Below are 17387 nucleotides of genomic sequence, written 5' to 3'. Positions count from 1 at the left end.
GTTTCATCTGGGTAAAAAAAAAAGTGCAATTATATTTCATCTAGTACCAATGTGTCAAGTAGCCTTGTGCTTGAAACGTGTATGGGGTACCTGTAAAAAAAAAAAGTACTCAAATTTTGTGCGGAACTAGGTTAGTCATAGACGCTACCCGTTATCTCAGAAACAAGCAGCTTGACCCCCAATTTTTTCTGATTCACTTTAAGTGTGAGGGGTGGTAGTATTTATATCTGTGGTGTTTATGTTGATATGTTACTATGTCGTCTATGGGATTTGATTTGGTAGTATACACCCTGTTAGTGCAGGAGCCGGTGCGCTTGCCACCCCTTTCGGATCTGCTCAGCCAGTGGCTGCAGCAGCCGGTGTGGCACCCGAAGCCGGAGGTCTTCCGGCTTCACTCGTTGAGGTTGTCGAGTTTTCCCTGCGAGGCAGAGGCTTTTCGGAACGAATTGCTGAACTCGTCTCCTCTTCGAAGCGCCGGTCAACTAAGCGAGTTTACCAATGCCACTGGATCGCTTGGGTTCGTTGGGCAGGTGAACGGGATTTCGATCCCTTATCACCTACTGTCAATGACTTACTTAGCTGAATACTTTCTGGCCTTGGTCCAGGAAAGGAAGCTTAAAGTTCAGACAGTCAAAAGTCATCGTTCTTCCATCTTTACTACTTTCAGGCAGTGTGGTCAGACAGACTTTTCCATGAATCTTGTATTGCATGACTTACTCAAATCTTTGCAATCCATGGTTGAGAGGCCTTCCATTTTGTCAAAATGGGACGTTTTTCTGGTTCTTAATGCGCTCAAGGGTCCGCCTTATCAGCCATTGCGGTTTGCCACTCTTCGACTTTTGACTTGAAAGACGCTTTTCCGGGTCTCTCTTGCGGTTTGTCACCGTATTAGTGAGATTCATGCTTTCTTGCATGATTTGGTCGATTATAACCCTGATGGGTCGGTTATGTTGTGAACTGATCCCATCTTTGTGTCTAAAAACCAGGCGCCAAGAGAGGAGTTTTTCCGGCAATCATTCAAAGTTTGTCTTGTACGTTGCCTTCTGATAATTCTGACCGTCTCCTTTGTCCGGTCAGGGCATTAAAGTATTATCTGCATCGTACTACACTTCTTCATGGTTGGAAGAAGAGGCTGTTTATTTCTTACACTAAACAGCCGGGAGATATTACTAAGAATGCATTGTCTCGATGGATTGCTGCAACCATCAAGCTGGCGTATGAGATGGCAGGAGATCATGTTCTGCAGAACTTCTCAGTTTGGCCTCATGAGATTCGAGTGATCTCAGCTTCCCTGAATTTTCACGATTCCTTGGATATTATCAAGGTGATGAATGCAGGAGTGTGGAAGGGTCGACATACGTTCGACCACTTCTATTTTCGTGACATGGCAGTTGGTCCCGATTGTACCAGACGTATCCAGTCAGTGATTGCTGGTCAGCAGGTTGTTTCTGTACGACAGCTCGTACAGGTCGTGTCAGGAGATAGTTGAGCCACCTTTTCGGGAAAGGGTATGGTTGCTATCTGGGGCAGTCTAGTGTTTTCCTTTCACTTGTGAGATGGTTTTGCCTCACGCGGGGGATGGAAGATGTTTATCAATTCAGATATTGATAATTAATAGTCACTTAGACCTTTATACCTCGTATGTCTTGGTTGTCTTACACCTTGTAATTACTTGAGACGATTCACGTTGGTCGAATGGGTAAGTCCTCATGTGTTTTCTTATCTCCTCCCATTAATGTTGAATTCACGTGCTCTAACGGTGTTAAATCAAGTCTGTTATAGCATAGTTGGTGTGCTAGTACAGTAAGATGAATAAGACTATTAGAATTTTTTTCTTCTAATTTTCATTATTATTCATACTTACCTAGTACTAGCACAACAACGGTATCCTCCCACCTGCCCCTAGGAGGTCTTCCCTGGATTCGGTCATTATGGACTTTGAATCGAGGACAATGGTCTGCCCATGCACGGATATGGATATACATCCGGCATGGGAAGACAATTCTGCAGTGGAGGAGATGACTTAGGTTGTATAGCATTGTTGTTGTGCTAGTACTAGGTAAGTATGAATAATAATGAAAATTAGAAACAAATTTTCTATAAAAAAACCTAACTTTACCCTTTTTAAATGAAAGAATATTTATTTGAATTTGTCGATTTTAACACGCAAAATTAAGAAAATGTTCATTGTCTTCTTTACTATATTTTATTTTTAAAATATATACATGATCAATGTGTTACTAGTATACAAACTAAACTTTGAAAGTTCTACTAACACTTTATAAAATATTAATTCTGAAATAGAAAGGTACGATTGTCGATAATACATTATTAAGATCAAAGCAGTTTTAACGAAAGACTCTAGTACCGTATCCTCAACCGAACATTCTTCTTACAGCACGAGATTTCTCATTTCATTTTTTGAGACGACTCAGGTTGTATAGCAAGGTTGTTGTGCTAGTACAGTAAGATGAATAAAACTATTGTTTAACGACAGCACGAGATTTCTCATTTCATTTTTTGAGACTAACCCTACAATTTGAAATCGGCAAATGCACGTGTTAACTGAAACTGACAACAGGCTGTCCTTTGTCCTTTGCCGAGCAATGGCGGCACAGGCGACGAATCGAGTGTACATACTTTTGACGATCTCCGTTCCTAGCGAACACACACAAGTTTTTTAAAAGTGCATCTGAGCTTGTATTTCATATTTGTACATGATGTTATAATATGGTAACCAGATACTGTAACTTTGAAATAATATCTGATATTTACGAAATTTTAAAACGTGTGTGTGTGTAGTGCCGTGACCTTATTTATTATTTTATTTATCTTATTTTATTTTATTTATTTATTTATTCATTTATTTTATTTACTTTTCACTAATACTTATATCAGTCACATACAAGTTCATTTGAAATATCTGGTATTTACGAAGGTTACATTTATTATTATTATTATTTACATGTATTTATTTTTTTATTACTTCACCATCATTTATAATTTCATATTTGTACATGATGTTATAATATGGTAACCAGATACTGTAACTTTACAAAGTTTTAAAACGTATGTGTGTGTGTGCGTGCACGTGTGTGTAGCGCCGTGACCTTATTTATTATTTTATTTATTTATTTTATTTTATTTTATTTTATTTTATTTTATTTATTTATTTTATTTACTTTTCACTAGTACTTATATCAGTCACATACAAGTTCATTTGAAATATCTGATATTTTCGAAGGTAAACTTTTTTATTATTATTATTTACATGTATTTATTTATTTATTACTTCACCATCATTTATAATTTCATATTTGTACATGATGTTATAATATGGTAACCAGAGACTGTAACTTTAAGATATACATTAAATTAAGGTATTGCAATGTGTTCACATATGAATATTTATAGTTCACATTTATTTGCCTATAATTACCAAATTAATTTTCACTGACTGCCCATAATGACTCCATACTAACGTCTCCTGATCTAGTTGGTTTGTTAACCTCATAACAAAACAACTTCAAAACGTGAACTTATATGTTTAACGTTTATTTAACAATGTTTATTATCAATTCAGTATATTGTCATTGAAATTAAAATGCTAACACTTTGGCAGGATCAACACATGTACTGTGGTCAGAATGAATGATGGTTAATTAGTTTTAAAGCTATTAGCTAATGTCCACTATTAAAGCATAATAAAATTGCACTTTTCAATGCTTTCTGTAGGTCATATTAAAAATGCCTTTGAATATACAGTCATCTCCACTTATTTGCACATCGGTTTATAGCATAATTCGGTTAATCGACTATTTTCATCCAACACGGAACCATTTGCCCTTATAACACTACAAAACATCTGGTTAATTGCACAGACTACAGGCTATATATCGGTTATTTGCACATATAAATAACGATTTTTTTTTGTGTGTGTGTGCTAAATTAATGTCACAAATGACTGAGAATGTCTATCAAACTTTGGCAAAAAAACTCAAATAAATCACCGATTAATCTGTTTTGTTTGATCTCACTGTGTGGTAAGCCGACTGTAATCGCTGTTTACAGAGTCGACGTGTGACATGCAAATGAGATGGTGTGCACGTTACTACTGGTGAATCACAATACCCGACTACAAGATTTAAGAATGACATAATTAAGTTGAATAAACCTAAGACCTAATGTTTTGTTTGCAATATATTGCTGTTAATCAGAGGCCATCTCAATAACTATTATTTTTAGAAGTACCGCCTGTGCGCTTGTACGCATGCGCACTCAACTATTGAGGCCCTATTCGATTGACGTGTTCAGGGCAATCATTGTTCTGTATCAATTATTACGTTATGTTGAGAAGCCTTGTTAGTAATTAAAAGATTACAGATCAATCGTCCTAGGCGGTTATGTTTTTAATAAATGTGACCGAGAAAGGGTTGTTGTTCACTTATTCATTAGATGCAGTGTACGCTATATTCGCAAAAGAAACGATTTATCACTTGCTTCCTGGAAAATGTAGCGAAAAAAAAAAGACTGGTGGGGGAGGTCGTCAAAAAAACAAACATAACAAAGACCGTTATTTATGGACCGTCCCTAAGTTTCTGCTATATTGTTAGACACCAATCAGTCGGACCGCACCATGGAGATCAGTCAATTGTGTTAGACCGGTCATGCATGCAATGCAGACTGCTGGAACTGATAACGACTCACTAGCCGAGCTTAACTTTAATTGCTTAACAATAGCAAAGTCATTATTTGGGGATCACAAATAATACCAAAGCTTGCCATATCTTTTGGGATGGAAAGAACACCATACCAGCAAATTCATACAAGTTCACGTAATTCTATTCGGTCAATCGGTAATTCCGGAAACTGACGTCATTTTGTAAACATGTGCACCGATGAAACGTGAACGTTTTGATGGTTCTGTTGTTTTAAGTTTATTTCATTAACTACATGGCTAAATACACTTTGTTTACACTAGTGGATGGTCAGTGGTTTTTTTTTTTAATGCACAAAGTTTGTGTTTTTAGAAAACGACGCCCAGTGATGGACTTTGTTGGTTTTAAAAAAAATTATTTCTGGTCTGGCAGATTAAAACAAAAACGTCATGCTAATTATATATATATATATATATCGATAGATATATTTTTTTACATTTATATATATCCAACTGCATGTGACATGTGTTAACTGTAATAGTTCCGGTATGAAGTACCGCATTATGCTAGACTGTCTCCCATGCCACTTTGTAGTTGGATGGCTGTTACAAAGTGAAAGTCGGTACTCTATCGGTTAATCGACTAACCCGGTTAATTGCACAAAATCGAGCAGCACCGAGGGTATGCAAATAAGCGGGTTTGACTGTATTTAGTTTTTTTATACGTACCCTCGAATTATGTTCTGGCAGAAAGCCTGCTACCTTTGGCAGAGGTTGAAACAATTGGTTGTGTTTAATTTTATACTGTTACCATAAAATAATATAATTAATCACTTTTGGCTTTCCTCTCAATATCTGTGGTTCTTAACCATCTGACGGCATATAACTGTAAATAAAATATTTTGAGTGCGTTATTAAATAAAAGATTTCTTTCTTTGTTTTGGCATCTAGCAATTTAAAGAAAAATTTACAATACTTGGAATAAGCATCATATATTATTTTGTTTTGTTTTACCTGTAATATATTTTCACCAGGACTTCCTTCTTCTTCCATGAATGATTAAAGAAAATAACTGGATATATTGTACTTCTTTTGTGTGTTTTATTCCAATATATAATAACAAATGTTTTATGTCAGTATGTGGAGCAAACTACCTAATACAGTTGGTTTGAAATCATGATTACAAAATCCTAAAGATAAAAGGAACTGGCTCCTAACCTCAGTCTCTACATATTGTCTACATTTGTACAGGCCTGTAGGAACGATAATTGAAGTGTATATGGGGGGATACAATATCTTGTGAGGGATACAAACTAGATTTTCACCTTTATATCATCTTTACATGTATTTATGTGGAGTAGTGAAAATTTAAAACATCCTCAAGTGTAGGATGGAGAACAATCCCATAGGCCTGCCCTTCACCCCCCCCACCCCACCCCACCCCAGTCCTACGGGCCTAACGTATTTTATATTAATAAATACAAAGACTACACAATGATATTGTCTATAGGACATATTAGTTGTAAAGTGATTGTCAGTATGTGACAACATTATAATATTTTCCAACATTTCTGTGTTTCTGTGCCTGGCTGTGGACAGTTTTGGCAGACGGGCAACACATTTGCTTAAAGGTCCACAGTATATATAAAAAAATACATAAAGATTACATTATTAACGATAAAAAAAAAAAAAAAATACCACCCCAATTATTAATAAAGCGACTTTGTAAAACGCTCGGGGGTGGGGGTGGGGGGGGGGACACTGATCCAGTCGATTTGACCCGCATTTGACCTGTGACGTAGCATCAGGTGAATTCCACTCATTCATTAGTAGGTTAGCATGGTGACAGCATGTAATGATTCTTTGGAAAATAGCTCATTCTTTTCGGACGTTAGTTTGGACATTTCGGACTTGTCGCATTTGTCTGTTTATTCTAATGCAACCTCAATTGGTGAGGAAGAAGGAAAAAATCCGTTAGGGGTACTTCCTTATCAGTTTGAACTGTAGTACACTGTTGAGCCAAATGTGGTCAGCCTATTTGCAGCACGAAGACAAAAACAGCCCGAATGTTAATGTTCATATTTGGCACAAAAATACACTTCAACACAATGTATTTATATATGTTAAAAAAATTAATGTAGGAAAAAATATTTTTGAGAAAAAATACTAATTAATATTAACTGATGACTGGATAGCATTTAAATAATTAATGTATTTCAATTATTATTAAAAACAACAAATACACGTACATACATTAAATATGTTTTTAAAAAAACATCATTAAATATATTAAACAAGGCGCATTCATCGTCAGTCTAATCATTACTTGGTTACAGACGTCTACATTTCGTTTACAAAATATGAAAATAGAAGATTTTATTGTTCAAAGTTAATCATTTAATTGGTTAACTAAAGTCTTATTTGCAAAAGCAATACATGTCTACAGATTTCGCCGACATCGGTAGCTTGGACAGCATGTGACACAATCGGCTCACTACGAGATCAAGGAATCTAAGTGGTTGTGTGTGTACTGTCAATATGCTACAGTATCTGTGATAATCTGTGGTTATGTAAAGAGGTGTTTTCAGACGTTGGATGCACGTTTGTGTAACCGTCCTAAATCTAGAACAATAATAAGACCATCAACGAGGATGGAACGGCCACGAGTGAGCGTCAATCTCCCCTCAACCCTCAACAAGTGAAAGTTGACAGGAGAGGGAGGCTCCCTCACGGGCTCTCATCCACGCAGATTCGAAATTCATCCGGATGCCATAATTACTACATGTAATAAAACACAAACACCAATTGAAATAATAATATTTAGTACATAATCATCAAAACACAAAACATAACATATAATCGCAGTGTTCACTGTCGAATGTATTAAATAACAACTACAGTAAATTACGACCACCCCCAGCCCCAGTTAACCTAACATTTACTCATACTGTTTTACCTACCGACCCAATCACGTTCCCAGCGGAAGACCCCGAACGCTCATCGCTAACCGCTTTTATTTGTCTCTCACTGCAGTGCAGCCGTCTCCCATTGGCTGGAGATCACTGCCCTCGCAATGCACGTGCGACCGTATAATGCACATAATGAAATGCATTGCAGCCAGTAAAAATAACCCAGACTTTCCACTAGTCTATTTCATTACAGACAATAATAGACTTTCATCTGGTCTGTTACATCTGTTCCTAATTTGCTCTGTCAGTGTCGGAAGGTGTGAATTCCATTGTAATGAACAGAATAACACTGATGTATGTTTGTTCCCTACAATTTGTGGTCAGATGCTGTAAATGTCGCAGTAATGACGGTCGTTGTAATGAGGTCTGACTGTCACTGTACATGTTAAAAGAATAAATGTAGGAAAAATAAAGATTTTTTAGAAAAAATCGCACTAACATTCAGTAGGCCTATCTGTTTTTGTCTTTGGGCGATGTTCGGGATATCGTTATGTACAGCCCGAACATCAAAAATGCAAATTTTTTTCTAAAAAAATATTTTTCCTACATTTATTTTTTTAACCTATATAAATGCAGGCTTGGAACAGACAAGTTCTTTAACAAAAGTTTTGGTGCCATTCCCATCGACCATCTTAGATAATTGTCCTAATCCCCAGGTGTGAAATGGTCACTGCAAATCGAACCTCATCTTGACGGTCCTTTCCAGTACGCACATGTTCGGTGCTTCAGTTTACAATACAAAGGTAATAAAAAAGCATGTTAAAAAAAATGCTTGTTGTATGCTACAGTATCACAATTCCTTTGCTTAAAGCTTTCAATTACAATTAAGCAAACATAATCATAATTATGTACATCCAGGCTACACCACGAGGAGGTGCTCTTTTCATGACCATTTTTGTAATTTATTTAATTTTAATTTGAAAGAACCATCTTGAGTTTTTCTCCCAAGCAAATGAAAAACGCGTAATTTTAGAGTTAATAAAAAACTATGATTATTCCTGCTAACTGGGGGCAACCGTTTTATTTCATTTTTATGACGTCCGGTTGGATAGCTTGGGGTGAAGTGACGCCAGCTCCGTCCAACTCCTCTATGCACAGTGTAAACAAACGCTCTAATTTACGTCAATGTCCTTGGCTTTAAATCACGTGGTACCAGCCTCGGTGGCGTTGTGGTTAGGCCATTGGTCTATAGGCTGGTAGGTACTGGGTTCGGATCCCAGTCGAGGCATGGGATTTTTAATCCAGAAACCCTGAGTGAGTGTTCCGCAAGGCTCAGTGGGTAGGTGTAAACCACTTGCACCGACCATTGATCCATAACTGGTTCAACAAAGGCCATGGTTTGTGCTATCCTGCCTGTGGGAAGCCCAAATAAAAGATACCTTGCTGCCTGTCTTAAAAGAGTAGCCTACATGGCAACAGCGGGTTTCCTCTAAAAAAAATACCCAGTGTCAGAATGACCATACATGTATGTTTGATGTCCAATAGCCGATGATAAGATAAAAAATCAATGTGATCTAGTGGAATGAATGAATGTTTAACAACACCCCAGCATGAAAAATACATCGACTATTGGGCGTCAAACTATGGTAATGCAAATAAATAAAGTGATGATCAACATCAATATAAAAATTCAAAATTTAAATAAAAACAGTGTAAAGAACTGCAAAAATTATAATATCACAGATAGATACTGACTTTTACTCAAAATTTCAATTGTATCAATTGTGCTGTATTGGCCATTCTCAAAGAGAATGTTACACCCCTGCACCACGGTGAGGTTACAGCATGCGCAGGGGTGTGCTCTAGTGGCGTCGTTAAATAAAACAAACTTTACTTTTTTATTGCTATATGGTACTTTTAATTTTAGAATGTAAGTATTCACCGCGTAACTGTTTGGTGGTTCTTGTTATTTTAAAGTTGCATAACTGACATGCGAACAGAACAACGGTTCTCGTGAAATATTGTGCCATGTATTTATGTCCATTATTCCAGATTAAAGTGGTTTTTTGACCATTATTGTTTTTAAAACCCGAACTACGATTCATATTGCAATATTTGGTAAAACAATCAAATTTATTATCAAATTAGCTGTTACAATCAGCTATCGATCCCTGAAAATGACCGAGATGTGCCGCCATTGTTGTTAAGCGAATATACTTGCCGAAAACCACTTTTGTAAGTCAAAATTTCAAGGTATTTTTGAATTGAAAAAATTAAAATAAAAGCCACCATTTTGAAAAGAAATATTTTTTCTTTTATTACATTTCCGTTTCTGGTGAGTGCCATGAGCAAAAAGGCGGGAAATATGAATTGGGGAATGCACTGTATGCAGTATACAGTATGTCAACTGACGTGATGTCAGGCGAGATATCTCGCCTGCAGTACTCAGAAGGTTAAATTTCCGATAAACCTGGAGACAAAAAAAAGAAAAAGATGACTGAAAGGCACAACCCGGTACCGATACTGCTGGAAGTCTTTGATAACTCTCATCGATGACGTATTTGTTTATACCCCAAACCTAAGACGCGCAGCGAGCCGTGCGTTCGAGTAATGCCGTCTTTGACACCAACTTAATCCATTACCCACTACAGGTCTTTGTGTGTGGTGTCCTTTAAAACATTATCGGTAGTAATTTCATTACACGAATTCATATTAAGTACGAGTAGCACTTGCTGTAGGTTATGTAATATCAACTTTATATATTTGTGAAAAATATTGTATTAATATATTTAATTTATGCATTCATGTGCTTATAAATTTTCTATCATTTGTTTATATGTGAAAGGTATTTTATTTTGATGGGAGAGGTGTTTTTTTAAGTTCATAAAAAGAACAAATAAAATAAAACTAATGACACAAATACAATGTATTGACGCTGTATACCTTTTTGTTGTTAATTTATGATGTTAATAGGTTATCTGACATCTAAATAAAATATGTATGTGCCATGAATGGGAGGGGTTGAATATCACACACAAAGAACATATGGGAGGGAGGGGGTTCATGGCATACTCTATCAAAATGTACCAGGGTAAAATAAAAAATAAAAATGAAGTTTGTTTAAAACGTTAAATAATTGTATTTCGGTGTAGACCTGCACATAAGAGGGCAGGATGGGTAGGTATGAATGGTTCCTGTTTATTATATGCAATAATCAGAATATGTTTAAAAGTTAGGCTGCCGTTTTAACTATACTGAGCCAATACTTTGAGGTATGTTTTTGCCAAATTGGTTCCATTTTCGCCATCGATGGTTCATTTTTTGTAGTAGTTCCATTTTAACCTGATCCCATTGGCTAAATTTCAGCCAACCATTTGTGGCTTACGTTTGCTAGACTTTTTTTAAAAATGTTTTAATTTTTTATTATTATACACTCAACATGTAAAAAGGAATGACCTTTTCGAGAAGAGTCAAAATAGTTCAGGAAAGTTTCCATCATTTAAAGGTGCTGAACGCAGCCTACTTCATGAATAATCGACAATTAGTTCAAAAATGTGAAGGCAAGTTTACAAATTTCCTGATGACTGTTACATTCGTCATTCATTCTCCTACAAAACATGGAAAATATCACCATGAGATGGCCCGGATTTCAGACTCTAAATGCCGGGAATCAATTCTCCGGACATCTACAAATCCATTTTTTTTAATGGGGGAGGGACCCCAGACCACCCTCTCAATAAGTCGCCTTCGGCATCAGTGGCAAGTTTTGCCACGCGTGCTCCGTGATCACAAACTCATAACTACGTACCCAAATGTTTTTTTCTGGCGGAAACCCTGCTGCGAGTACGTCGCTATGCTATTGATGAAAACAAAACCTGCTTTACTAAATTAGTTTTTTGTTGGTGTAATGCGTTTACTGTTATATCAATATGTATAAACATTATACACCGTAGAATTATTGGACAACGCACCTATTATTTTCTGTACGTGATCAAAATGACGACAGTATAAAATACATTTCGCGATCATTACCTGCATTGTGCACAATTAAACAAAACTAAAATAACAAAAAACATATACCATCGACGTCCAAAACTGCGTTCACCTAACAATAAAAACATGAATACAATATTTACGGAAAAAGGCTGCTATTTACATTTTTCAGCTACGATATGTGAAAAATAATAAATTTCAATCAGTTAACGTGAAAAATCAACAATGTGGACATAAAAGGCTAATACACATAACCAATACACATCGATTTTTAATACAATCAACCCCCCCCCCCCCCGAAGTACCCAACCACTTATCAAATTTCAGCTAAATCGGCCCAGAACTGTTCTTACAAGAAGACACAATAGAGGAGACCAAAAAAAAAAAATTATAATCCCACCAAAAACAATAGGTTCCCCAGCCTTGACTTGGGAACCTCAAAATAACCGCAAGCGGTAATAACAGATTCCCAAGCTAGAATAGCTGTACATTTTCTTGTAGGTAGATTAGATGTGAGGTGCCACACTTTTTATTACTGTACTTCCTGGGTGTATGTCAGTTTTATTAGTAAAAGTTAACATTATCAGCAATAGGAATTGATTTGATCTATTGACAGGGCTGCACGAATGTGAAATTGGTTGCCCAACATCATCTCTTGGTTGCCCACATATTTTATAAAAGTTTCATGAATATAATTTTGAACTGTTAACAATTACCTGACAGACACAAATCGGGCTTTTATATACCCTACCTATCACATCATGTAATACTGGGGAAAACATGCACACACACGCACAAACACGTGCGCACACATACACTTCACCACCTCCAAAAAAGGGCGCGAAACAACTCATATTATGTAATGCTCGTTTAAACGGGTGCATCATCCATTCCCAAAGATTGTGATGTACTTTAGCCAACATTATTCAGTGCAAATTTTTAACTACTGCTTAACCTCTGTGTAGGAGATCGAAGAAATTAAACACTAGTAATATTACAAGATATTATTTTTAAAGGATACATAATTCTGAACAAACAACACCCATCATTCAATAACACTTACAATTCCAATGACACAAAACTGTGCAGCGAAAGCGTGGGAATACTCTGTAAAACAGTAGCAGGCCTGATCCACATTTTCAGTGATACCAAACAGTTTGTCTCATGTCAAATCGACCCTACTTAGTACTACTAGTTTGTCACTATCTGGATAATTTCGTCACCAAATACATTTTTTATATTGACAATATTACTAAACCATTTAACAAAAATACAATTTAATTCATGAAAATACGAAGAACTTAAAACATGTTTTACAAATTGCAGTAAAGTTAATAATAACAACATTTAAGAAATATTTCATTACTAATTAGACTAAATCTTGCCATTTGGTGTTTAAAAAAATCACACTCAGTAAGCACAAGTCGTCAGTATTGGGATGCGTCAACAAAGTTTTTAGGGTGAATAGGAAATAGCGTGGATATTTATATCGCCTGTCAGTCAAGTTGTCAGTGCCGATACGTTTAAATTGCCCGTAACTGTCCGAGTGTTGTCAAGTTTTGTTTTTCCTTTTATTTGTTTAATGATTTTCTTGGTTGCCCGTTGGGCAACTGTTTGACAAAGAATGGTTGCCCGCAAGATATTTCGGTTGTCCCAGGCACGCGGACAACCAATTTGTGCACCCCTGTATTGGAACCTTAAGGCAACACTACGCCATCTGTCGTGTCGTTACTTGCTGTAGCAGCTTAATATAGTCCGGTTTAGGAAATAGCATAAAACAAATACTAAAAAATTCTGATATGCATTTTGAAATCTTTCTTTGATGATTACACGTAGGCTGACCTCTGTAGTATTTAAATAACCGATTGGTTTGAAGTAACTTGTTTTATGTAGTAGTACTAGTACTAATTGATAACACCTGTGCAAGTGGTATGGTTTCACTGATCGATGTCTGTTTTCTTTTTGGAAAATCAGTAAGAAATAAAATAAAAAAATTGTTGAGAGGTTTTGATGATAATTATAATTTTTTCAAAAAATTTGCTTAATCAGGTGTGGTTGCAGTAAATGCAAGTTCAGATGAGATCCATATTTTATTTCTTTGTAGGCAGGCTTGGCCCATTTATATTTGTGCCTTCCAAATTTAATTAAAGACATATTTTCTAACTTTATATTTGATATAATTACAGGCATTGCAGATACAGCTATTGATTGTATGAATGGCGGAATACCTGGAGAGAATCTAACATTAACCTGCAAAATAACTATGACTGTAGTTTATGGAATCAGATGGATCCGACCTAATGGTGGATCACCACAAATGATCATACTATGTGACACTGCAAACAAGGTTTGTGATCCAGCAGGGGGCATAAATGGCTACACTGCTACTATTGTATCACCTACACAACATGATCTTACCATCTACTCTTTTAATACTGCAACAGATGTTGGAAAATGGATTTGTCGGGATGGATCAACAGGAGCTGGCCAATTTTCATGTATCATGACTTTCAAAAGTAAGTTCACTTTTTTATTTTTTTTATTTTTATTTTTTTAATTTTTAACTTTTTAGGAAACTTAGACCCAATTTCTCACGGTTTGTTGAATTACAATGTATGATTCAATGGTTCAATTTTGGTCTTGTGTGGGCTATCTTGTGTATCATTTTGTTAGGCAATCTACATGTACATATTTACAAAATTGGTAAATGTTTAACCAAAGTATCATGTCACAGTGTGCAATTTTAAGGCGAGCCTGGGGCTCGCAAAAATCATGTCTGACTCTCTGGCTTGCCTAGTATACGGGCCTGCATGGCTCTTAAATATAATTTGTACAAATGAAATTGAATTTTTTAAATGACACAAGCAACATATTTTAAAACCCAGGAAAAAAACAGTCTCAAATCACGATGTTTTCTGTCATTTCATGGTGTCATAATATGTCTATTTTTGCTTTTATTGAGTGGAAATTTAGTAGTTTCGATAACCCACTCGATGCTTTCTGGTCAGTAAGAATCGTAAAAGTAATTCGGAATAACTCGGCCAATTTTGTTAGAGATTTTTTAAACCAACATCTTCCGAGAGGACATCAATTCTTCAAAAGTTTTGCTTTTACAGTTTTAAATTTTTGATAGGGTTAGGTAATTAAAAAATAATTTGACCGTTGTCATTACTTTTTAATTTAGACTTAATAAATATCTGTGCTTCCGCTTGTCAGATACCAAAACTTTTCACTCATTTCATAAAAAATGGTAGACAAGCAAGCTTGTTTAATATTCTATAAGATAAGATTGGCTTTGCGTCTGCATTCGTTTCATTTCAACTTATTTTTGTGCTTATATCCAAATAACATGGTTTGTACGCGTTCTGGAAATCATGGAAAGTCCTTGATTTTCATGATTTTATAATCCAGGCCTGGAAAATGCCCTATATTTAGGTTGTGCTTGAAAAGTGGTTGAATTTTGCCCAAAACCCCCAAACAAAACAAATGTGTAAAAACATATTTCAGAAAATAAAAAATAATAGTTTCGATAACGCAATACGCTTACACTTAAGCATGGACATGCTTTAAAAATCAAGGTTATTTTTATCGGATCCACAACCGGTTTCAGTTGTTTTATTGCCATTCAATGTCGTGACTTTTGATTGGCCAGTTGAGTTTTCTTTTATTGTAATTGTCCAATCGGAGTGTCCTGCTTTGCTTTGCATGTGAGTCCGTACATTCACAGCAGAACAATGGCACGGCTTTGTGTTTTCAACGAACAATGGCACAGCTAGTAATCCAAATTATAGCCACCAGTTATTACGTTAAGCCACTGGTGTTCACAGGGCAAAGTGCAAAATGTGTGTGAAGACTTGATATATAGGAAATATGGGTGAATGTGCACTGAAAAGCCATGCTAAAGGAGCGAAACATTTGAAAAACATGTCTACTACTGGATCACAATCGTTCACGATCGCAGGAATGTTTGGCAAAAACCAGGTAAGAATTCAAACATTCACTTAATATAATCGTATATATAACAGTGTTATAGGCCTAATTACAATCAAAATACAATTGGAAGATAAGAAATTAAAATTCCAACATTTTTTAATTTGTTAAAAAAAATATTGTTTATTTCTGTTTATTCCTTATTTTCGTTTTGTACATGTTTGGCTAAAATGTTAAACCGATAAACCCATGATGCCATTCATGGTACCAGATTTGAAGGCACTGGTAAAAGGGTTGCTTGTGCAGTACATTAAGAGTAGTGCATTGGTGGACCTCACTGCAAAAACAGTGATGATTGGCTACTTTCAAAGCCAGTGACACAGAACATTTTAAGGAAATTGCTAAACTTGATCTTGGCATAAAGGCTGAGAAGGCATTGAAGGAGGTGAAAGGTGTCAAAAAATGCAGTCATAGGGAAGTCCTTAATTTGAAAATACAATGTAGAACGTTCTTAGTGGAAATGGTAAACAAACTGTTGGAAAAGACGCCATTTGTATACCCTTTAGCAAGATGCATGGCAGAGTATGACAAATATTTTGAAAAGTCACTAGCCACAGGGCTAGTGGGTTTGTGAAAACCACTAGCCCACCAAGATAAAGCACTAGCCCAAATTCCTGATCAATTATAACTGGATTTTTATATAATTTTTGTAACATTACACATTTACGAGTATAACAGTAAAATAAAACAAACACTTAAATCATGTTGTAACTTTCAGTTTTTTGTTGTGTCGTATGTTTTGTCTTTTGTCAAGTGTGATCCATCGTCATTGTCCCGTTTTTGTTTTTTGCCCCCCCCCCCCGGGGAAAATTAATTGAGCAAACTCTTGGTTGGTATCTAAAAACACTATCAAAATAATTAAATTTAAATGAGGGTACGACAGTGTCGCCAGGAACGGTGATGCCAAATACAGGGCATTATCCTGTGTCAGACCGATATCAAAAGAATATAACGGCGACATCTAATCCGTTGTTAATTGATGAACAAAAAAGGTATTATCTTGTATCGGCAGCTATGACGTTTTATCCAAACCGCTACACGTAATAGGCCAAGCCGAGTCATTGCATATGCGGTTACCATTAAAGTAAATTGTTTTCCTGATTGCCGATAACCACATGTCAGCGAAGTGTTAAATTAAAAAACAATAGGTAAATAAAACAAACACTGAAATTCAAAGCATGGCTGGGGTTTACTTGATTGAGATTAACCTGTCGTCGCGATTGATGATTTCCAAGTTCTTAGCCTAAAACATGTGCGAGATTAACGACCACGTGACGTGTCTAACCAATCAAAACACGCATGTCATTAGACTTTATTTCCTGTGCCAGAAACTTGAAAGGGAAAGGTAAACAATGCATGCTGTAACTGTGACGATGTAGAGATAGCATGTTACTGCAGTTTGCAGACCTAGCTCAAGTGGATTATTATTATATACTCATTGCGTTGTTGATATTATTCGATGACAAACGTCACAATCAAATTTATTAAACGAAATTTCAGCCGAGAGAAAAAGAAAGAAAGAAAACAAAAAACCCACGATCGAGCGATGACGAGAGGAGGGGGGAAACCACTAGCCCGCAGGGGCTAGTGGTTTTGCGTTTCTCACTAGCCCGAACTTAAAAACCACTAGCCACGGGCGTCGGGCTAGCGGATTTGTCGAACTCTGTGCATGGTTTGTCTAGACCCCAGAGAAGTGGTCAATCGACCACTAGCAAGCAAACAAAAATTTAAACACATTTTAGAAATACTTACTGCAGAAAATTTGATTCAATGGATGCAGATGAAGCTTACAGACAATATGGTCAACTGATCGAAGAAATGAAAGAGACTGACTTTGA

The 17387-nt window shown here is 36.1% G+C and overlaps 1 protein-coding gene across 1 annotated transcript in view; it reads left to right on the top strand.

Moving 5' to 3' along the window:
- Positions 1-17387, top strand: part of LOC121391052 (carcinoembryonic antigen-related cell adhesion molecule 8-like) — a 129916-nt gene that overhangs the window by 53817 nt on the left and 58712 nt on the right. Inside the window, exon 2 of the mRNA XM_041522810.1 lies at positions 13746-14075. Coding sequence (XP_041378744.1) covers positions 13772-14075 — 304 coding nt within the window. The 5' untranslated portion in view covers positions 13746-13771. The remainder of the gene's footprint in view (positions 1-13745; positions 14076-17387) is intronic.

The sequence above is a fragment of the Gigantopelta aegis genome, unplaced genomic scaffold (assembly GCF_016097555.1).
Source record: "Gigantopelta aegis isolate Gae_Host unplaced genomic scaffold, Gae_host_genome ctg1348_pilon_pilon:::debris, whole genome shotgun sequence".
Classification (NCBI taxonomy): domain Eukaryota; kingdom Metazoa; phylum Mollusca; class Gastropoda; order Neomphalida; family Peltospiridae; genus Gigantopelta; species Gigantopelta aegis.
The sequence above is the reverse complement of the archived record's forward strand: the minus strand, read 5'-3'. Positions and strand labels throughout refer to the sequence as shown.